The following is a 24,058-nucleotide window of genomic DNA, read 5'->3' as shown; positions in this document are numbered from 1 at the left end:
AAGTTCAACTGGCAAATGTATACGAAAAAAACATCATTACCTTAATGTGTACAAATCTTTAACTACGTTACCATTCTATGTCATTAACCCTATAGGTTAATATCACAATTTAGGATGTAAATACAATTGCATAATAAATTTTATATTTCTAATGTCTCATGTAATGTTAAAGTATAATTTTTGATGATGCTATATATATATATATATATATATATATATATATATATATATATATATATATATATATATAGTTTAGGTTCTATGGAAAACAAAAAACCATAAAAATACATAAAAAAATACTTAGAGATCACAAAAAAAATTACTTTATATTCTTAAAAATCGCAACTTTTTTTATAAATTTGCTGAAAAAAAATTAAAAAATTGATTTTTTATTTTTTATTTTTTATTTTTTTATTATTTTGGTTTTTTTTCAAAAAAAAAAGTAAATTTATGTAAAAAGATGTGGTTTTAAAGAATATAAAGTTAAAAAAAAAATATGATCTCTAAAAACTTTTTTACGTAAAATTTTTATGATTTTTAAGATTTTTTGTTTTTCATAAAGAATAAAATACAATTTAATCAAATTCTTAGAAATGTTATAATTACGTAGGAAAATGGAAAAGGAAATTTAGGACTTTGTCATTCGTTGCATTTTGCTTACGTAGTTATTCCTTCATTTATATATATAGCGACCAACTGACCCCTCTCCGACAATAACATATGCGTGCTTAACTCTTCCCATTTTCCTCCCCTTTTTGCCCTAAGATCATTAGGGTTTTATCATTTCTCATGATTTCTTAGCAATTCTGATGCTTTCATCACTTACACATCTATCGACTATTATATTTTTGTTGATATTGGTGGTTGTTTTGCCCTTTTTTGCTCTCGATAGAGGGTTTCTGCGGCTCAGATTTGCAGAAGTGTTCTTCCAACTGTACTCATGCAGAAGCTCGTCGGTTACAGTGGTAACTATCTTTACATCTTGCTAATTTTGATTTTCTGTTGTGATGTTACTTAATTTGATCGTTTTTATTTTAAATTTTGTGCTTTTACTTGTGTATGTTTCAATTTTTTTCTACAAAGTTGCATGCTTTATGCTTTTAGTAGGTTAGTTTTCTCGTTGATCGAGATCGTTCTATATCTTATATTCGAAAGTGTTACATGAACTTCTACTGAACACAGAGGTATTCTCAGTGTTATAAAAATCCTTTAAGAATCTTTTTCATTAATCTTGGTAAACCTGTTTCCTTCTTCCCCTGTTTTAAATAGATCAAATGAAACTACTTATTATGTATCAAATCAAAATGATACATTATTAATAGTGATATTTTCATATATGCAACTGTTCAAGAAACTTAATTAGCACCATTAATGCCAAAGGTTACGTATGTAAAATCAAATATAATCTAAACTTTTTTTTAATATAATTAATTTTCAGGGGAGGGTGATTTTTCTCATGGGAAGTCAATGTACACAAACCCAATGGATTTGGGTATATTCACATCTCATGGACATCACATGGAAGTCTATTCCTTACCTTGCAAGAGATCCAGATCCAGAATCAGTGCCCCATTTATATTCAATGAACAAATTCATAAAAAACCAAAAACCACCATTGAAATCCTTCCAGACGAATGCCTATTTGAAATCTTTAAACGCCTCAATGGAACCCAAGAAAGAAGTTCATGTGCTTCTGTCTCAAAACACTGGCTTAACCTATTAAGCACAATCCGAAAAGACGAATTTACCCATTCCTTAAACCAACAACAAAACGCCCACCTTTCAAGATTCCTAAAAGGGAAAAAAGCTACAGATATCAGACTCTTAGCAATTGCAGTTGGAGCAAGTAGTCATGGAGGACTCGGAAGCCTTTCTATAAATGGAAACAATGTCACTCGTGGCGTCACAAATTTAGGCCTCAAAGCGATTTCCCGTAATTGCCCTTCTCTTACGGATCTTTCTTTGTGGAATCTATCGTCCATTTCAGATGAAGCGATTATTGAAATTGCTAACGAGTGTCATAATCTGGAAAAGCTCGATTTTTGTCAAATCCCGATTTCCGATAACTCTTTAATTGCAATCGCAAAAAATTGCCCTAATCTCAAAGAGTTATCGATAGAATCTTGCTCAAATATTGGGAACGAAGGGCTTCAAGCAATTGGTCAAAGTTGTCAAAATTTAAAGTCAATTTCAATAAAGAATTGTTCACAAGTTGTAGATCAAGGAATTACAAGTTTATTATCATCATCATCAAGTTATTCCTTGATGAAGCTAAAGCTAGAATCTTTAAACATTAGTGACATGTCACTAGCTGTTATCGGACACTATGGGATTGAAATTACTGATTTAGCCCTGACCCGACTTTGTAAGGTGACCGAAAAGGGGTTTTGGGTAATGGGCAGTGGTCAAGGCTTACAAAAGTTAAAGTCTTTGACTATTACCTCCTGTTTTGGGGTTACTGACCTAGGGCTTGAAGCATTGGGCAGAGGCTGCCCGAATTTGAAACAGTTTGCCCTTCGAAAATCCGCGTTTTTGTCTGATAATGGAATCGTGTCGTTTGCTGAGGTGGCACTTTCACTTGAGACAATTCTTCTAGAAGAATGCCACAGGGTGACACAATGTGGGGTTTTCAATTTCGTTTTAAAAAGTAAGTTGAAAAATCTTACTTTGGAGAATTGTTTTGGGATTAAAGATTTGGTGCCCGGGATTCCAATTCCATTCCGTTGCTCCGATTCCGTCAAATCTTTATCCATTCGAAACTGTCCCGGATTTGGAAACAATAGCTTGATGTTGTTTGGACGAATTTGCCCCCAGCTTCAAAACGTTGAATTTATCGGACTCCATGGAATTACAGATGAATGTTTTGCCCCACTCATCGAGTGCTGCGAACCTGGTTTAGTTTCGGTCAGCCTTAGCAGCTGCCCGAAGCTGACCGATAAATTGGTTTCCGAACTCTGCAAGATTCATGGTGGGACACTCGAGATCCTAAATCTCGATGGCTGCACCTCCATCACTGATTCCAGCTTGGTTTCCATTGCATCCGACTGCTTATTGCTGACTGAACTTGGTGTTTCCGGAAGCGGAATCACGGATTCCGGAGTTAGAGCCTTGGCTTGTGCCGTGCAATTGAATCTTCAGATTCTTTCAATCTCGAACTGCCGTTTTGTGTCAGATAAGAGCTTACCTTTCTTGGTGAAGCTCAGTGAATCGCTCGTGGGGTTGAATGTTCGACAATGTCACGGAATCAGCAATTCCGGAGTTGGGCTTTTGGTGGATCGTCTCTGGAATTGCGATATCCTTTCCTAAATTTGATAATCTTGGATACCCTTTTCGCTATCTGTCCATAATATCAATCCGTTTGAGTAGTATGTTGAGTTTTATAGGCGCTTGTGATTCCGGAGTTGGTTCTTGTTTTTCCGGGGTAATTGGAATTGGAATTGGCTGATACCTCTCATTTTTGCAGTTACAAAGTAACTGCTGCAAGAATTTTTTTGCCTTTTTAAACGAGGGTTTTTATATTCTTGACAGCCATATACCCTTAAGAATCTTGATAACTATCTTCTGGTTCTAGAGTCACCTTTTGCAATGGTCCTAGTCGTGTTTTTTAGCTTGTCATAAAGGGTAAATTTGTCATTTCACTTGTAAGATTCCGTTTTCATGTCTTGTAAGTCTTGATTCCTTGAAGCAAAAGCTTGTTAGGGTTTGAACTCAGGGCAGTGATGCCTTGTTTTTGGTGGGGCTTTGGCCATGTCAGCAAATTATTTTGTCTGACATTTTTTTTTTCCAAGGCTTCACTTGTTTGTGACCTGTTGATCTATTATGTAAATAGGAATCAGTGTTTGCTGTATAAGTTGTATTATATGTCTGTTAAGAATTAATAAATTTGTAATTTGATCTGTTATTGAGTTGTTATTATAAAATATTTCGTTTCAAACTTTAAGAAATGAGTTTGCTATTAGATGCTATATTTAATTATTGGACATTATCACCAATTAGAATCAGTTGACGTTTGTTGAATAATTAAGAGACATGTATACCTTAAATTGAAAGTACACTAGAACATTAATTAAAAGAAAAATATAACACATAATTCAACTATAGTAATTAAAGACAACTGGTATTTCGTTACCCTGTGTGTTGCGGTGGAAAACTCTGGTGTAGATCTCCTCTGTAAAGGGACCATAAAAATATAAAAATAAAGTTTCGATCCAAACATTTATGTATGAAGAATATACGGGCAAAAATAAGGTTTGAAAATGTATCATGATTGATGCAATTCATAAATGACAATTAATTAAAAAATTATAATAACAAAAAGTAATATTAATAAAAACAAAAACTAGAAAAACAAAATTATGTAAGGGATCAAAAAAATAGCTTTAAAATATAGTAAACAATCAAAATCATAACTTATAAGATACCAATAATTTAATAATTTAATTTTAAATTTAGAAAAGATGAAAATTGTTAGATCAAAATTAATTTAGGGGTAAAGAATATACAACCAAATGAAGTTTAGGGGTAAAAGTTGTAAAACCAAATGAATAATCCTCATTCAAAAATAATATATACCCGTCTTGAGACAGAAAACTCATTTGTAAAGAGTATCACAAAAATATAAGAATATAGGACGTGTTTGGCACGGAACTTTTGGAAGCGTTTGGGAGCTTCTAGCTTTTAACTTTTGACAAAACGCTCTAGTTTAAACAAAAAGCTTCGTTTGGCAGTATGAGCGTTTAACTTTTAGTTTTAACAAAACGCTCCGATTCTAAAAGCTACTTTATGTAGCTTTTAACAAAACGATCCGAAGCTTTTGAAATCAATTTCCATAATTACCCTTAAAAATATATTTATATATTTTTTCTATTTTTAATCAATTGTCCTTTTATGTAATTTTATGTATTTCAAAAGCTTCCAGCTACTTTTGCCAAACATTCATATAACAAATAAAAGCTACAGTTTCCCGCTACCAGCTACCAGCTACACGCTATAATTTAAAATATAGTAAGATACTATAATTGAAACTTATAAAATACTAATAATTTAACTTTTAAAAAAGGATGAAAATTGTTAGATTAAAATTATTTGAGGTTAAAAACTAAAAACTTATATGTGAAAATCTAGACAAAATCCCCATTTTCAGATATATATTTATTTTGCATCTTCTGCTAAATGCTTTTAAAGTTGTAGTTTGATATGTTTTTATCAATTTTAGTGTATGGAAATAACAAACCTAATGAGAATAAAGTCCTCAAAAAGATTTTATGAATTATATATATATATATATATATATATATATATATATATATATATATATATATATATATATATATATACTAGTTATAACCCGTGAGAACCACAATTATAAAATTAATTAAACTTTTATATTAAAACTCAAAATTATTAATCAGTTATTTTAAATAAATTATTAATTTAAGAGATATTTTTATTAGTTATGTGAAATTATAATCGTTGATTCAAATAAATATGTAAAATTAATTTTTAATATATATTAGATATCTTTTATTTGTAAATTAATAAAAACAATAATATAAAATTTAAAATGTAAATTTAAAATAGAGAATAAATATATTGACAAATAGCATCACATTAATGAGGATGACTAATAAATTTAAAAGGGAAAACTAATAGTTTGACAAGTGGCAACACATTAATTAAGAGGTCTAATATGGTGACACATGACAAAAAAAACTACTATTTTATTAGTATATGGAGAAGGGAGATATATCAAAGATCAAATACAAAGTAAATATTTGACAGGAAAAATAAGAAGTACATTATTTGCATGTTTTTGGTCAACCAACAAAATAAATTATTAAATGATAAAAAAATAACAAGATTCATAAAAAAAAAAATCTGGTAAAAAACGTTAACGATTCATGTTTTTAGCGAATCAAATTTTGATTCACTTTTCTGACAACTTTAATGAGTCATCGAAAAAATGAAGCATCAATGCATTTTTTTTTGGATTGTTTTTACAAAATATATTATTTTTGTATTATCTAAAGATTCATTTTGTTGATTTGCCAAAAATCATATAAATGATGCACTTCTTACCCTTTCTACCATATATTTCCTTCTTACTAGATCTATATCCTATATAACTCTCCTTGTAAATATTCTAGATGTTGTTCACTCATTTACTTGGCTCTTCGTATTGCACAGAGATACAAGTATAAATAGTTAATTTCATTCATTTGTAAACCATCTTCATCTTCAACTTGTGTAATTCTCTCTTGTAAGCATTCATAAAATAATACCGAGTTTGTGACAATTAGTATTAGAGCAAGCTGGTATTACATTTGTGTTTTGAGGACTAAGTGTTGCACGGCGAGCTTATACATACAAGTCAGTGACAACTAGTATTAGAGCATACTTGTTCCAAGAATCGGGTTATGGAAAATAACAATGAAAAGAGTAACATGGAGGCGTGTAAATGTAAATGATGAAAATTATGATGAAACATGTATCATGAAACACAAGAATAAGGGAGTTTGATGATAAGATGTATGGTTTTGACTCTTGACACACGAGCCAGAAAAATATATACATTCAAGAATGCATTACAAGGAGAGGTTGATAACATTTTTCAACAAGGAGAAGTTTGGTGTGATGAGGAAAGATCTAGCTAGGTGACATAAGGTGTGCCCCCAACAATGCTAGGTAGGGACATTGAGAGAATCTTTGACTACAAGATTTACACAAGGAATTTAAGTCGTTTCATGAATCGTTTGGGTGGAGTACTGGAGTACGTGAATATCTGGAGTACGCGAATATCTAATAGGAAAACTCCACAAAGTGGTAGCAAGAGAACTTTGTGGAAGAAATTCCTGGTTAATGGAGTTGGTGCTTTTACTACCACATCCATAATCGAGATCCTGAAACTGACATTGCTCGTCAGCAGGTGCATTGAAACCCTCTTATGGGGAATCGAACAAGACCCCGGGGGTAAACATTATGGATGATACAAGAATTGTCAAGACGGTCATTATAGAGATGCCAATGAGGCGAAATGGAGTGGGTGTAGCTTCTCTGTCCCCGTTACCCAAATTCCTCCGTTTCCCTACCCCAACCCCGCCCCAAAATCCACCTATCAACCCCGTTTGTCATCCTTTTGATTTTCGGCTGCTTGTTGTCGGGTTTGAAAATGAATATTTTTTGAGCTAAAAAATGATTGTTTTTAGGTTCAAAATGTTTGTTTTAACATAATTTTGGCAGCTCAAAAACAAGATTTTATGGTTGAATTTTGATAGCTTAAATGCAAGTTAAATTTTAAAGAAATAGGTATAAATACATTAAGACGATAAATCCAAAGTTACAAACATATAAAACCAAGTACATTAGTAAAAAAAAACACTCCACTAATTCATAACATGGTTGATATTTTGTCTACATTGTTTGACATATGAGTGTCGTCCCTAAATAAATTAAATATAAATAAATAAATGTCATTATATTAATTTAGTCAATGCATTCTTTTAAAAGAAATCTTATTTTATTACCTAATTTCTCTTTGTTTTTTTGTCATCAACATGTATGTCGTCTCCTCCATCAATAATACAATATAACAAAGAAAAGCAAATGACCATGATTAGAAAAATGTATTAAATGAATAAACTCTATAACATTTCAAGTAAAATCACAGATAACAATACTAAAAGTTTACTCCTATGCGACCCACAATTCTACCACTAGTAGGAAAATAAGAATCTAGACACAACAACAATGTAATGTTACAAAAATCTCATTATGTATATCAATATGCAAAATGTGGTTGAGTTTGCTCCAACGTTCAGCAGGTTTGCCTCTTCATGCATCCCCTAAGTCAATCTCATTTTAAGTTCATGAAGAGCGTCTCCGATATCTACGAGGTATGATAATTTATTTTATTTACTTCTTTTATGTAGTTTATTAAAACATTTTTGCTTTTTTTTGTTGTTATTGCATTGCATATTCTATATTTTCTTTATCTTGGATCGTATCTCATGCTTTCTCTTTTGCATAAGGTGTTTTATAGGTTTTTTAAATCTCATTGTGGTTGCAGATTAGTTTGTTGTTGAGTTGTCGGGCTTTGTGGGCTTTCGAGAAGTTATTGGGCTTTACAAATCCATTTTAGAAGGACTGGACTTAATGTGTTGAAGACTTGGATGGATAGGGTTAATGTTGTTGTCTGTTCTTGGTTGTTATCTTCTATTTCTGAGTCCATTTATTAGAGTCAAGCTTATTCTGAAGTTGCACATGATATTTGGGAAAGTCTTTTTGAAACTTATAATAAATATGATGGGTCTGTTGTTTTAACATTCATCAGCAGATTAATTCTCTTAAACAAAATGGTATGTCTTTGTCTGATTACTTCAATAGGCTTGATTCTTTATGGAAAGAGTTTGATGGTCTTACCAGTCTAACTGAATGTACATGTGATGCCTCTATCAAATTGAAGGATCACTCTAATCTCATGAAACTTATGCAATTTTTATCTGGTCTTGATGATTCATATAATCAAGTTAAAAGTCATATTTTGTTAATGGACCCTTTGCCTAATGTGAAAACTGCTTTTTCTATTGTGTCAAGAGAAGAGTCTCTTCAAAGAAATGGTTCTTTGACTTCTCTTCAGTCATCTCAGTCTGTGACTAAGTCTCAGTCTTCTGCTTTTAATAGCAGGTTTAATAATAGAAACAATAATAAGAATAAGAGTCAAATAGTTCAATGTAAGAACTGTGGTGTGAAAGGTCATACCATAGAAAAATGCTTCAAGTTAATTGGATATCCTAAGGACTTTAAGTCAAGAAGTAAAACAAATAATCAAAATAATTTTGTTAAAATTTTTTATGCAAACTCAACCACTACTTCTTCTGGAAGTATTGGTACTAATAATTTTTCTGACTCCATTAGGGATTCTGAGTTTCATCAACTCACTAAGGATCAATATGTCAAGCTTTTACAACTTATTGGTGATAGGCAAGTCAATGAGGAAGCATCTGCTAGTGCAAATATGGCAGGTACTTGTTTGTTTAAAGCCTTTAATGCTTCTGTTAATGGTCAAAAATGGATAGGTAACTCTGGAGCTAATCAACATATGATTGCTTCTGAGTCACTGCTCCATGACACTGTGGATGTGTCTAAGTTAGAATTACTTGTCAGTCATCCTAATGGTATATCAGCTAAAATTGATAAAATTGGTAACATGAATTTGTCTAGTTCTTTGACTCTGTTTTATGTTTTTGTTGTTCCTGATTTCAATGTTAATTTGTTGTCTATGCATAAGGTTTGCAAAGATAGTAACTGTGAAGTTTTTTTAATGAACATAATTGTAAAATTCAGGATTTACAATCAAAGGTGATGGTGGGGAATGGTAGAGAGTCTGGAGGTCTCTATTACATAAATAGTGTACCTTCAGGTAATCTATCTAATTCATCTATTTCCTCTTCTGTTTGTTATGTGTCTAAACTAACTTGGCATAACAGACTTGGTCATCCTTCTGATCAAGCCTTAAGTTCTTTAAGAAACAAACTAAAAATTGGAAATGAGAATCTACCACCATGTGATGTTTTCCATAAAGCTAAACAGACTAGACAACCCTTTCCTATTAGTCAACACACTACTTCTAAACTTGGTGAGTTAATCCATTTAGATGTCTAGGATCCCTATAGAGTGACAACTACAGAAGGATTTAGATATTTTTTGACAATTGTGGATGACTATACTAGGGCAACTTGGGTTTATTTGTTGAAGTCCAAAGATGAAGTTTATAATTGTGTTCTTACTTTCTTGAATATTTTACTTAATCAGTTTTCTGTTAAAATCAAGACTATTAGATCATATAATGGTACTGAATTTTTAAATAGTAGAATGAGACAATTGATTGAGTCTAAAGGAATTATACATCAAACATCTTGTGTTCATACTCCACAACAGAATGGTGTTGTGGAGAGGAAACACATACATATTCTAAATGTTGCTAGGTCATTAATGTTTCAGTCTGGTATACCAATCAAGTACTAGGGAGATGCTATCTTAAATTCTGTTTTCCTGATTAATAGGACTCCTACTTCTATTTTAAATAGTGCTTCTCCCTTTGAACTTGTTTATAATAATACACCAGTTTTTGATAAACTTAGAGTTTTTGGATGTTTATGTTTTGCCACTAAGTTAAATAATTCATATAAGTTTTCTGAAAGGGCAGATAAATGTATTTTTCTTGGCTATTCTTCTGATAAAAAGGTTATAAAGTACTTAGTCTTGATTCCAATTTTGCTTTTGTCTCCAGGGATGTAAAATTCTATGAGTCTGTGTTTCCTTTCAAGCTTAAATCCTCATCTTTGACAGATAAATTTGTTGCCCCTGTAGACTCAAATGACCTGTTTTCCTATGATGATTCAATTGATTCTAGTTTTGCTCTAGATAACACTAGGTTAGAAAGTTTGAGAAGTGACCATCAGTTGGATGGTGCTAATGCAAACCATAACTTGGATGAGACTTGTCCCTCTAATGTCAGCAACCAGACTGGTGAGGTAAATGTGCCTCCTTCTGGTGAGATGCTTCCAAACTCTTCTGCTTTGTCTGAGGAAAATAAGTCACTTAATATTGATCCTTCTGATAGTTTGTCAACTAGGGTTACTAGATCAGGCAGAAATGTTAACATGCCAGTTAGATTTAGTGATTATGTTGTAGAAGGTAAGTATAAGTATGGAATTGAAAGGTCTGTTAATTATTCAACTCTTAATAAGGATAATTTTTACTTTGTTTCTAGTCTGAATAAAACTGTTGAACCAAAATCCTATAGTGATGCAACTTTGGATCCTAATTGGATCAAGGCTATGAATGAGGAAATGGAGGCTCTCTATAGAAATAATACCTGGGAAATAACTAACCTTCCTAAAGGAAGAAAAGCCATTGGATGTAGATGGATTTATAAAATCAAGTATAAGTCCAATGGTGATATAGAAAGATATAAGGACAGGCTTATTGCTAAAGGATATAATCAAAGAGAGGGTATAGATTATGAGGAGACTTTTTCTCCTGTAGCTAAAATAGTAATAGTTCGTGTTGTTATTTCTATGGTTGTTCATAATTCTTGGCCTCTCTATCAGTTAGATATTAACAATGCATTTTTATATGGAAATTTGTCTGAGTATGTATATATGACTCAACCCGAAGGATATCATTCTAAGGATGATGTCAAAGTTTGTAGGTTATTAAAATCTCTTTATGGGCTTAAACAAGCTCCAAGAAAGTGGAATGAGAAGCTATGTTCTTCTCTTTCCAGTTTTGGCTTTAAACAAAGCATAAATGATTATTCCTTATTTGTTAGAAATTGTCAAGATACAGTTGTTGTTCTTCTTGTCTATGTAGATGATATTATTATAACTGGTAATAATGAAGCTGAATTAAATAATGTTAAAGAGTTTCCTTAAGTCTCAGATTTTAATCAAGGACTTAGGTGATCTGAAATATTTCTTAGGTATTGAGGTATTAAAAACTGAAAATGGGATTTGTCTTAATCAAAGGAAGTATTGTATGGAATTACTCCATGAATTTGGGATGCTTGCTTGTAAACCTGTTAAAACACCACTTGAGCCTAATTTGGTCATTAAAAGAGAATATGAATTGGAAAAATCTGATTATTTGGTCAATATAACCGAATATTAGAAACTTATTGGGAAATTGATCTATCTTATTGTGACTATATCTGACATTTCTTATGTTGTTCAACTGTTGAGTCAATATATGCATAAGTCGTATAAATCTCATGTTAATATAGCTTTCAGACTGCTGAGGTATTTGAAAAATAGTCCAGGTATGGGAATACATTTAACAAAGTCAAGCTCTTTTAATTTGGTTGGTTTTGTTGATGCAGACTGGGCTAAATGTCTTATTAGTCGAAGGTCTATATCTGGTTATTTGGTGTACTTAGGTAGGTCTCTTGTTTCATGGAAGAGTAAGAAACAGAGTATTATTTCTCGTTCTTCTACTGAATCTGAATACAGGGCTTTAGGAAGTATAACTTTTGAGATAATTTGGATTTTAAAATTACTTTATGATTTGGATATAAAATCAAGTTTACATGTGGATGTTTTTTGTGACAATGAGTCGGCAATTAAAATAGCTTTAAATCCTGTTTTTCATGAAAAAACAAAGCATTTTGAAGTTGATCTTCATTTTGTTAAGGAAAAAATTGAAAATGGAATACTAAAAGTGAATAAAATTGTGTCTTCAAATCAAAATGCAGATATACTTACAAAGTCACTTGGTAGTGTTCAACATGAGTATATTGTGAATCGGCTTAATATGGTTGATGTGTTTAAAAAAATTGGTTAAGTTCATGTCTTCTCAAATTAATGTTTAGTTTGAGGGGGGATGTTGAGAAATGTTGTTTTTATGATTGTTACAAACTTAAACATTAATTATAGATTGTTGGGTAAGTTTTGCATATTTGCATATTTGTGGGGGGGTGTTGTGTATGATTTGTGCAGGTATCGGGTTTACATGCGGGTTGCTGGTTATACCCGATTATATTTGATATGAAGTATATATTGCTTAGTCTTTACGTCATTTGTAAAAAAAAGGGATAGATATTTTTAGTGTGTGAGACTGTTCATTCTCTCTACACTCCCAATTAGGGTTTGTTCATATTTCTTACAGTTCTCTGTATTGCTCTTAGATTCATATGAGAGTGAGTGTATATGTAGTAAGGTTTCCATAGTAATCTGTTTGATGTATAAACCATCTGTTTCATAGTGAATGAAATGATGAAGTTGGGAAATCTTTTTTACAGAATCATTGGATTTTATTAGAACAAAGGCATTATGATGGTAGAAATCATCTCTAACTTATGGATCATGACTTATTTATGGATGTGTTTGACATTCTCTTGGAATTGAGAATTCCTTCATTCTTAAGGTTGATCAATTTTCTTGAGTCTAATTGTTTCAATTGGATTCTAAATTTTGATTAAGAATGTGTGTTTTAGGCTTCCCTAACCTCCATACTACCTTTTAGGAATTTTGACATATCATGTTTCATGATTGCTATAACTAATTTTGGTTGAATGATAAGCTTACATATTAAATATTAATGATAGACAAACAAATATTCATTGTGTTGAATTGTCTTGATTGACCAATTCTCTCTAATATTTGAACATCTCACCATTTTGCTTAATTGCAAGCTTTTGAATTCTTCAAGTTTTTTAGTTTTCAAACAAAATCAAAACCCCCTAGTTTAATTTTAGTTGTTTAGTTTTATTTCACTTGTTCAATTGGATTACATTGGTAATTGAATTACAACCACTTCCATGTGGATTCGATCCCCTTTTTACTACTATATTACGTTTTGTTTGCAAACAAAATGGTGTAGTTTGCTTGGTGGCTATACATCCCACCAAGGTGGCATCGATTATGGATTACATATTGTTGCTTCTCTTACTCATACTCTGACGGCTTATTTCGACGCTGATTGGGGCGACATCCCTGATTCTCGTCGATCCACATCCGGCTATTGTGTCTTTTTGGGTGATAACCTTGTCTCTTGGTCATCCAAACGGCAGCCTACCATCTCTCGTTCAAGTGCTAAGTGTTAAGTGCCAAGGCAGAGTACCGAGGCGTTGCTAACGGTGACACCAAAGCTACATGGCTAAGAAATATTTTGGTCGAGCTGCATCTACCTGTCACAAAATCTCTTTCAACGTCAGTGCATGAAGCACATAGAGATCGATATACATTTTGTTCGCGAAAAGGTTTGAATAGGACAAGTTCGAGTCCTCCATATTCCTTCCTCTCTACGGTATGCTCTCTACGGTATGCAGACATCTTCACGAAGGGTTTGCCTCGCCATATGTACCAACAGTTCAAGACCAGTTGGAGTGTTCGTCCTACTGCCGCTTTGTATCTTCCCCATATACTGGGATCATTAGATCAAAGTCGTGAGTGGGGACACCAAACAAATTAATAAGGTGTCATTTGGCCTAAAGGCAAAGATTAAAGAATTAAAAGACACGAACCTATTGGTGAGTACCTATTGACAACTTTAAAGTCATTCTCGGAATTGATTTTTTTTCGACAAAGTACAAGCTTTTCTCATACTTTTCATTAGCACTTTGTGCATCCTAGATGTAGGACAATGTTAGACACGCAACTAGATACAGATTTCAATAAGTTGGAAGCATGGTACATAAACAAGACAAAGAGACACTGAAGTGTGAAACGATGCCAAAGTCATCCTTGATGAGAGTAAGGGCGCGCAAAATCGAGAGATGTACTCAAGCAACCATGGTAAGCGAAAACCAAACTGCAACCAAAAGAAAACCGAAAAACCTAAACTGAAAAATTGAAACCGAATCGAACAATTTTGGTTTTTAAAAACCGAATTTATCGGTTTGGATTTGGGTTTGTGCCAAAAAAAACGAATCGACATAATATATAATTGACAAGTTTGTGTTAAACACTTTAGTGTAATTGTTTAACAAAAAGATTTGTAACTTAGGAATGAAGCACTAGGAGAGAGTTGAACAATGTTACGTAAAATTTGGTCCCTCACACATTGAATCAAGAACTTGTGTTATTTGACTACTAATGCAATTTCTCGTATTATATAAAAGGGTATGATGGTCAACACACCATGGGTGTTGAATGCAGCAGCTCAGATTGAAAATGGCATGTAAGTCAAGGATCTAAAGTCTATGGAATGGCATAAAGGGTGTAAAGTGTATATATAATATATAATATAAAATTAACAATTTCATCATATCAAGGTAACAAGTTTTGTTGAGACATCCAACACAAATTCCAAGTGCCTGTGTCAAATTAAGTTCTGAAACAGTTTCTTCATAATAATAATTAGTAATAAACTAAACCACATTCAGGAATCAATTGTCCAAAGGAGAAAACTAAACATCCAATGCTCAAATAAGGGCAAAATGGTCACATCACCATTCTCACAAAAACACTTACCCAACTTACCCTTCGCAGGCAGGTCACCCCAACTGACTAAAGATTTTAAACAAGAAAATAAAATCTTCCCACCTCCAGTTTTCAATTGATGCATCCGATTATATACTCCCGAGGGCGAAAATGGAATTTTGAAATACAACACATTTCTCATCATTTCAATTGGCCAATACCTCGGCTTTTTCCTCCTCAACATGAGATGATGAATCTTTATTTGGTTGACTTTCAAGTTCGGACGATATTGTAATTTCACAGGAAGGGGCTTCTTTTCTCTCTTTGGAGTCGGAGGGCACTTTGGTCTTTTCAGAAGGTAGCTTAGGAAGAGATTTCCTTGTTGGTTTCTTTGCGACAACAGAAGATGTTACTACACCTTTAGGGGCAGTTTTGGAAATTAAAGATTTTCTTGCATCCAAACTTAATCGAGGTCGAAAAATATTGCCACCATTCTCTTCTCCTGTGGGGGACTCCTTTTTCCTTCCAAGTTTTGGAGATTTCGGACGTGTTGTTGGAATCTAAATCAGTAAAAAAAAATATTATTATTTTGTAAAAATATAAATTGGGAAAAAGAGTTTAAGAAATGTTACCTTCTTTAACTCTGTCTTAGGAGGAGTTTCATGGTAAAAACTTGGCATTGGTGTAGCTTTAAACATAAGACTCTTTCGTAACATTTTAATCTCAGCTTCTTGATGTTCCTTTTACAAAAAAAGATTTGTTATAATCAAACTTTTAGGTATGATGGAAATTGGAATGGAATGACAAAGGAATGGAATGGAATTGATCATTACATTCCATTTACATGAGCCATTCATGTTTGTGGTGTATTATTATCAGAAAACTATATAAACTTTAAACTGATAAATAAAGAAGAATGATGCTATTTTATAAGAATAAATTTCAATTAGATTAAGTTAAAGAAATTTCATATAAACATATTTCAAGTCATTTAAAATATATGTACACGTATTTCAAAGAGTCAAAAAGAAATATGTATCATTTAAAAAAGTTGTTTACAAAAAGTATAAAACTAAATACAATGAAATCTTAAAATAGAGCTATCATAAAAAAAATGTTTTTAGTCATTTTTGAAAAGAAAATGAATTTAATTGAAGTTTTGGAATTTTTTAAAATCATTATTGTTATTGAACATTATTTAAAATAAAGTAAATTATAACTATCATATATCATTCCATTCCTTCAAGGAATCCTTCCCCTATGGAAACAAAATCAGACCAAAAGAAGGAATCACATTCTGTACAGATTGCTCAATTCCATTCCTTTGTGGCAACTCAGTAATGCTCAATTCCAAACACTGTCTTTTATATTTAGCAAAAAAGTAATAATTAACTATACCTTTGTTTTTGCTTGAAGAGAATTCTTTTCTTCTTCTTTTGCATGGATCTTTTCCTCCAGCTTAGAATAAAACTGCCAAAAATATAAAAATACAAATAAAAATAAGTTTATTGAAGCAAAAGAAAGAGGTCAAAAATATAAAAATATAAATAAAACTGACCTCTTTACGTTTTTCAGCTCTTTCATTACACCTAAAACTAAAACTATAAGCTGGAAGTGTGCCAAGTCTTTGTGGCTTTTCATCTCCTGTTGTTGAGCTTCTGTTTTCATGTAATTAAGAAAAAACACTAAATATGATGCTAATAAATAACAAATTGACCTCAAAAGTCAAATGTATTAAAAAAAATGTTGATGTAAGCAAATTAGGATACTCAGAAGAATGTGTTCTTGCTTCGGTTGAACTTCCTTGAACTGTTTTCATTGACTTCACTTTGACCTTGTCCCTATATCAAGAAAAAAAGTCAACTTAAAATCTAACAAACTATAAACATGTTTAATAATTACATAAAGCTCAAGAGTAAATAGAACATACTTGACACCTTCAGATTGCACAATGTTTGCAGTAGATGTTGTTGAATCAGATTTTCCATGTTGCTAAGGTAAAAAGTAAAAAACAATTAAAGAGTTTCTGAAAAAGTTTGACTAATTGACCAAATCCATAAGGTTAACAAAAGTGAAGCAATTGTATACCTTAGAAAGATGGGCCTTAACTTGAGATATTGCAGGTTTTGAATTGCCACTCTTTTTTTCAAATTGTTTCACTGAAGAAGTTTTCTTTGCTTCTATTTTCTTTTTTGTATCAATTTTAAGGCCTAAATTGTCATCTGTAGTGTTTTGACATTTGGGTTGACTTGATACATCACTATCTTTCAATTGAAGTTCCTTATAACAAAGAAAAAATGGAAATTTTTTAATAGGTTTAGTTACAGTGTTACAAAATACTAAAGGTCTGTTTTTTTTAATAGAATAAACTGTTTTTAGTACCTTAAGAGCATCAAGATCGTTGCTTTCTTCGATTTCTTCAGTGAAGGAATCCATGGAATTCCCCTTTCCTTCTTTGACTTCGGAATCATAATTGGGAATCCTTGCTATGATTTCATTATCGTCTTCGTAGTCATGATCTGCGTCATGAGTAGTCCCATTTCCCGAAACAACCATGATATCGTCAACATCCGCCATAGCTACGAAAACGAGGAATCAAATGAGAGGAGGCAATGTTGCTTTTTATCTAAGCATAATGTGAAGAAGTTATATAAACAGTATATAGTCATGTGTACTTTTCAGTTTGATTCGATGAGATACATTACACAGTTTATATTTCTTTACTTTCCCCCAAATTTCAAGTAATCTGACTAATTAGGGCATCAACCAATCACTTCAAAAACTGAATCTGAACAAACGCATAGAAAGAATCACAAAGAAAAGACATGTTTTTATTCAAAAATTAACCAAAATACGTCGACCCACAGCTAGATCTTCAAACCTACGAACAGATCCGAAGTTGTATCTACAAGATTCAATGAAATCCAAAGATTTCGCGAATCGAAATACACGTAGCCACTTACAAATTGGATAAAACACCTTTGAACCCACCATTGGTCCATGACAAATCGCACATTTGAGAAATGAACTACTTAAAAAGATCGAAAAAAATGCTCACCTAGAGTAGCAGACAAAGATCAAAAAGCCATGAGTTGAAAAGGGGGTTTGTAAAGAACCCTACATATGGATCTTTGGAAGACGGATTAGAATTTGTGAATCTTTTTTATGTGGGTTTTTCTTTTGTTTGAAATGCAAAAGGGTTAGTGTGTATTGTGTGTGACAGCGGCTCTCAAATGTTTTCCAGGTCACTTTAGAGGAAATGTATGAAGATATATACAGTAGAAAATACAGTGAAAAGAGTAGAAAGGAAAGGAGATTGAAATAGATGGAAACGAATCTGGTGGAGCGTCGGTGATTAATGTTAGTTGCAACATGAAATTACATCATGCCATGTGGCCCTATCACTTCCCATCAAAGTCATCTATCATTAATCTAACGGTCGACAAAATCTTATGAGAATGAGCATTATTCTTTTTCACGGTTAATTTTAGGACCACTTTTTCTAGAAGACATGTTTCAAAGACAAATGGTAAAAAATTTTTAAAAAAAAAAAGGAAAAAAAATCATATTTTCATCTACTATCCCACAAACTTTCTAGGTTCTTTATTTTCACACATTTAATCCTTTACTTCAACATCTCAGTTTATCTCAAACCATTTCATATTTTGTGCAAAAAGAGCATAGACCCTTAGTGCTCGACACTGATAATGGTCCTTGGTCCTAAACCATGTGGTTCTCTTCTCCAATAGTTTAAATCTAGTGTAGGCATATCAAATACAATTTAAGCTATGATTCTGATAACAATTATGATGACACGGATTTTCTATACAGACATCCACAAAGATATATATATATATATATATATATATATATATATATATATATATATATATATATATATATATAGAGAGAGAGAGAGAGAGAGAGAGAGAGAGTTAGGTTCAAATGTTTTCACTATCTATTGTGTGCATATATGACTGATTCTGGACCAATCATTTTAGTTATTTTAAGAAAGTAATTAATGCATATTAAATGCTGAAGATATAACTAATATTCATTATATATTCAATATGTAATATGCATTAATTACTTTCTTAAAATAACTAAAATGATTGGTCTAGAATCAGTCATACATGAACACAATAGATAGTGAAAACAAAATAACCTAACCCTATATATATATATATATATATATATATATATATATATATATATATATATATATATATATATATATATATATATATATATATATATATCAGAGTTTTCTAACAATTTCGGAATTTTATAAAATTAAAACATTTTACATCCTAGGTTTAATCAAAATTTATAATAAAATCTAATCTATTAAGTAAGCATCAAGGAAAACTACAAATAAATAAATAAAAAATATTATTCTACACTAAGTCCTTGTGTGCATGTTTTCTTACATGCCCCTGTGATATCTGAACTTACAAAACATGGAAAACATCTACTATATCAGACCACAGGTGTGAGTTATATTTTATTATGTTTTCATGCATATCTACTCTTCATCTAACTATTTTATATCTTTCCATACTCTATCGTTTCTTCTATTTTCTTTGTAATACTATGCAATCTATCTCTCCTTCTTTATCTTTCTCTTATCGTCACATACTTTACATTTTGTCCTTTTTTCATACTCTACTCTATTCTCCATCTTTCTCATCTCATACTCGGTACATACTCTAATTTCTCATTATTTATCTGTAACGACTCAAATTTTTCAAACAAATTTTTCCATTTTAAAACATAATTGTGTTCATTAAAAACAAGGCATAAATAGTTAATTATTCAGTCAATACAATTATTCAAAATCCCAAGATCATAAAAACCATCTTCAGTGTGTATCGATCATGCCGGCGCCTTCCCACGGTCCTCGCTAGTACCTAAAATACATGCACAACAACTGTAAGCATAAATGCTTAGTGAGTTCCCCAATATACACTTACGCACATACGCCCTTCCAGGCCCTGACCTTCCGGTCCTCATAACATAATCGCCTTCCGGCCCGTAACATATTGCCTTCCGGCCCACATATCATACATAAGCACACATAACAATTAACTTACCACTTATAGCATACATATCACATAACATGTCCGACCTTCCGGTCACACAGTCAAACCCTTCCGGGTACAGTATAGTGAGAAGACTCACCTCGTAAATGCTGAAAGCTAGCAACTCCTGAAATCACTCGTGCACAATCCGACGAGCTACAACCTTCCTATAACATCACATATCTCATTAACACTTATAACTTCTAAGGGTGACTATCCCTAAGAAGTCAGACTTAGGTCAACTCTGGTCAACGGTCAACGGTCAGCTCGACCGGACTCGGCGAGTCCCATGGCGACTCGGCGAGTCTAGACGTCTTTCAACTTTCTGAGATTCCTTATCTACTCGTCGAGTACCCTCCTCGACCCGACGAGTTACCCTTGTAAGAATCGCGGGGCCACCCCGACTCCACTCGCCGAGTCTGAAGAACAACTCGGCGAGTCCCAGTAAATCTTCATGCTACTCGCCGAGTCTGAAGAACAACTCGGCGAGTCCATGCCATGCAGACGAGCAACTGCTTCCTGAATTACGTATGGTCCCAAGATATACAACTATGGGACTCTCTGGACTTCTAAACATCTCATTACAGAGGGTATAACATCTGGGTAATAACATAATAACCCATCTAATCACTAAATGGGTTTTTCATAAACCCTAGGTCCATAAACACATTAACTAACAGAATTGATCCGAGTATTACCTGAGAACGTTCCCTCTGTGTTCCCCAAACCTCAAAACTCGATCCTCCTTGATATTCCTTTGGCCAATTTCTTCTTCTTCTTGCCTAGCAAATTCCTCCAAGTTCCAATAGCTTTCTCTCCTGCCCTAGACGTCCACAACGATTAGGGTTCCTTTCAATCGATCAAAAGACGGAAAATGACGGCCTAAGAGGCGTTATATACGATTCAAACTGAACGGTTAGGGTTTCTGCTGAACAGCGTCGACTCGTCGAGTCCAGTCGCGGACCCGCGACCAAGTCTGCGATCCTACTCGGCGAGTCTTGGTCCCAACTCGCCGAGTCCCCTCTTAAATCATCCAAAAACATAATTTAAACAATACCTGAGATTTCGGGCTGTTACATTATCTCTCTCTTACTCTTCTTTATGCATCTCATTTTCTTATCCATTACTGTTATTTCATCTCATACTCTATCTATTCTTCTCATACTTTATGCATGCTATTCTCATATTCTTACTATGCTCTTCAAACATCTCTTACTCATAACATGCATGTCTCATGCTCTGTTTACTCTTAATATTTCTATTTTTCATTTACTCACCCCTCAACATTCTATTCTCAACTATACCCAACGGTCCCATCTCATACTATAGTCTCATCTACTTTTAAAAGAAACTAAAACCCACTAACCTTATGGGGTACTCCCATCCAACCTTACTCCATTCTCTTATGATCCCCCGTGGATCGTTAACCATTCTTCTTCTCATGAATCCCTCACGGATTCCTTACTCTTAATCCCTCATAGATTTTATCTAACTTCTTAAACTCTCTTGCTTCATTCCACTCATGGAACCTTTCTCTACCTTCTTTAACCATATACTTTCTTATTCCCACAGAAATCATTTGTTTATATCCCCAAAAGGACCATACTCTCATTCTCATATGAATCATAATCTTATTCCCGAAGGAATCATTTTTATAGAATCTTTATCTCTATTATGTGACTCATCACATAATACTTGTCCCATGGACATTCTATCTCTTTATTTTATTAAGTGATCTACTACTAAACATATAGTACTTAACTTATTAAGTACTTAATATGTTTATTAACATATATGTATTCTACATAATACCATTAATGTCTAGACATACATGCATACTCATACTTATGATTATACTACATATAATCATATTGTCTCTATCTACAATCTCTTTGGTATCCGCATATACCTCTTCTTATCATCTACTCGTATATAGGATCATAATACATAGAATCCTATTTTTATATACTTTTATACGTATCACTCATAATACCCTTATCTTTTCCTTGTACATCTATACATACTTTGGTTATATATACATGCTCAGATGTATGATCTTAAATGTATATGCATAAGTACATAATCTCACGTAGGATTACATTACATATAATCATATCCTTCCTTTCTCTATATCATGCTTAGATACATGATACTTACATACAAACATACATACATGTATATAAATATATATAACATAATCAAGAGAGAGAGAGAGAGAGAGAAAGAGTAATAACTCACCTTGTTAGTTAGTGAAGACTAACTACCATTAGCTCTATTCTTTAGTTGATGCACATTGATCCATCTTCTTTGCTCTTAGAACTATTTATACATATATTCAAGATTCTTAATACATTTGTTAGCTTATCAAGAGCTTAATAAATCTTATGGTCAAAATGACCACTTAATGGATCATATTTCTAAATTCATATTTTCTTTTTCTAATCTAACCCAAACAATGAATTAAGCATCCCATACTACCTAATTCATCATAATCTAACATTTAATGCATCAATCATTAATCACTAGTCAGGTTTTCAAACCCTAACACTCATTGGATTCATTTCACCATGGAAATCACTTCCAAATCTTAGTTAAAGATTTTAGACACTATCAATAACATCATACTTGATCTATAGGTTGATCAAACCAACCAATATAACCAATTCAAATATTTCATAAAAATGGAGAAATCATACCTTAATGTGGAAAGGATGAAAATCCTAACAACCCACCATCTCTAGCTTCTCTTGGCATGAATTTGGCAGTAAAATCACAACCTTTGAGCTCCCAATCGATCTCCAAAGAATATAGATCGAAATGAGCTCTTAACATGTTAAAACCTGTGTTTTGGCCTTAAAACCACGTTATGGTGGGGTATTCACCATGCCGTGGTGACCATTTAACTCGTAGTCAAAGGCAACCCACTTTTGCCACTGTGCTGTAACGATCTATTTACCACACCGCGGATACTAGAGATCAAAAAAGTGCATTTCTGATTCCCTTCCAACTTTGGGGACAACTTTCATCCTAACTTATAATGTGCATAACTTCTTTGTTTCTAACTAGTTTTCTATAATCTTTATATCCAAGTGATGGTAGGAACATACTCTACAACTCTTTCAACTCATTTCTCATTGGCTTAATATGATTCTTAATCTATTATGTCACAAACTTGGCCCAAAAAGCATAAAAATACCAATTTTACCATTTTAGCCAAAACACATCTTCTCATGCATTCTTTTACTTGAACTTACTCATCTAATCTCATTCTAGTAACTTAAACCTATCTTAGCCATTTTCATGAAGTCACAACTTCATAAACTTACTAAATTCCTCTAAATGACCATTTTATCCTTTTGGTCAAGATTTGATTAAAAGTCAAATCTCTCTAAATTCTAGGTTCCTAAAAAAAGGGTCCCAAAAGTTTAATCTTGGTACATCCTTTAACTTCTTACTCAACTTAGCTTTCAAAATCATCTATGAATTCTTCCTCAACTGCATTCTTAGTCTGGGTGGTTGTGTTTTATCAACTCTTACATGTTCTTTTGTTTCAAAAACCACATCTAGTGTTTCAACAATTGGTATTCTTCCTAAAAGGTTGGTGTAATATGTAAATATATGATGATTAAAATTTTCTAAATAAAATAAAATTTATGAACTTACTTGTTTAACTTGTATATATAAATGTTCTTGCGCCATAAAATATTTCATCTAATGAGTACTCTAGTTCTACAAATCTTTTGCAACTGGATGACCATATAATCCTTGGACATCAGGAACATCTTGCATCCCCTCATTTATGTTGGGTGCAAAGTTATGCATGAATGAATTTGTAATGGTTTAACTATTGTAGACGTATTTGCATGTGGTAGTGATTCCTTGTGACATGAGAGACAAATAGATAGACATATATATATATATATATATATATATATATATATATATATATATATATATATATATATATATAGAGAGAGAGAGAAAGAAAGAGACATGTAAACACCTCTATATATAATGGGTTTCATACCACTTGTAGTGGTGTGCTTAAGAGATGTAACA

The 24,058-nt window shown here is 32.5% G+C and overlaps 2 protein-coding genes across 2 annotated transcripts; one reads left to right on the top strand and one right to left on the bottom strand.

The window, feature by feature from the left end:
- Positions 1 to 705: 705 nt before the first annotated feature.
- On the top strand, positions 706 to 3,901 carry LOC111883130 (EIN3-binding F-box protein 1). The gene is made up of 2 exons (XM_023879488.3): positions 706 to 965; positions 1,439 to 3,901. The coding sequence occupies exons 1-2, from the start codon at positions 941 to 943 to the stop codon at positions 3,304 to 3,306; spliced, it is 1,893 nt and encodes a 630-aa protein (XP_023735256.1). The 5' UTR covers positions 706 to 940; the 3' UTR covers positions 3,307 to 3,901.
- Positions 3,902 to 14,822: 10,921 nt separating this feature from the next.
- LOC111883129 (protein WVD2-like 5) lies at positions 14,823 to 18,245 on the bottom strand. Its single transcript, XM_023879487.2, has 9 exons — positions 17,977 to 18,245; positions 17,301 to 17,497; positions 17,007 to 17,198; positions 16,849 to 16,910; positions 16,688 to 16,759; positions 16,477 to 16,576; positions 16,317 to 16,388; positions 15,551 to 15,658; positions 14,823 to 15,478 (listed from the first exon to the last, which is right to left on the bottom strand). Exons 2-9 carry the CDS (start codon positions 17,493 to 17,495, stop codon positions 15,125 to 15,127), a joined length of 1,155 nt encoding a protein of 384 aa, XP_023735255.1. The 5' UTR covers positions 17,496 to 17,497; positions 17,977 to 18,245; the 3' UTR covers positions 14,823 to 15,124.
- Between the last annotated feature and the right edge of the window lie 5,813 nt (positions 18,246 to 24,058).

This window comes from Lactuca sativa, chromosome 6 (assembly GCF_002870075.4).
Source record: "Lactuca sativa cultivar Salinas chromosome 6, Lsat_Salinas_v11, whole genome shotgun sequence".
Classification (NCBI taxonomy): Eukaryota; Viridiplantae; Streptophyta; class Magnoliopsida; order Asterales; family Asteraceae; genus Lactuca; species Lactuca sativa.
Note: the sequence above shows the minus strand (reverse complement) of the source record. Positions and strands in the feature narration are given on the sequence as shown.

Bases quoted from the DNA above. Each gene is read 5' to 3' on its own strand.
- LOC111883130 (XM_023879488.3), top strand. From the start codon at position 941: ATGCAGAAGCTCGTCGGTTACAGTG. The intron at 966-1,438 runs GTAACTATCTTT...ATTAATTTTCAG, and splicing joins GAAGCTCGTCGGTTACAGTG to GGGAGGGTGATTTTTCTCAT.
- LOC111883129 (XM_023879487.2), bottom strand. From the start codon at position 17,495: ATGGCGGATGTTGACGATATCATGGTTGTTTCGGGAAATGGGACTACT. The intron at 17,199-17,300 runs GTACTAAAAACA...CTTTGTTATAAG, and splicing joins ACGATCTTGATGCTCTTAAG to GAACTTCAATTGAAAGATAG. The intron at 16,389-16,476 runs GTCAGTTTTATT...TATTTTTGGCAG, and splicing joins GAGCTGAAAAACGTAAAGAG to TTTTATTCTAAGCTGGAGGA.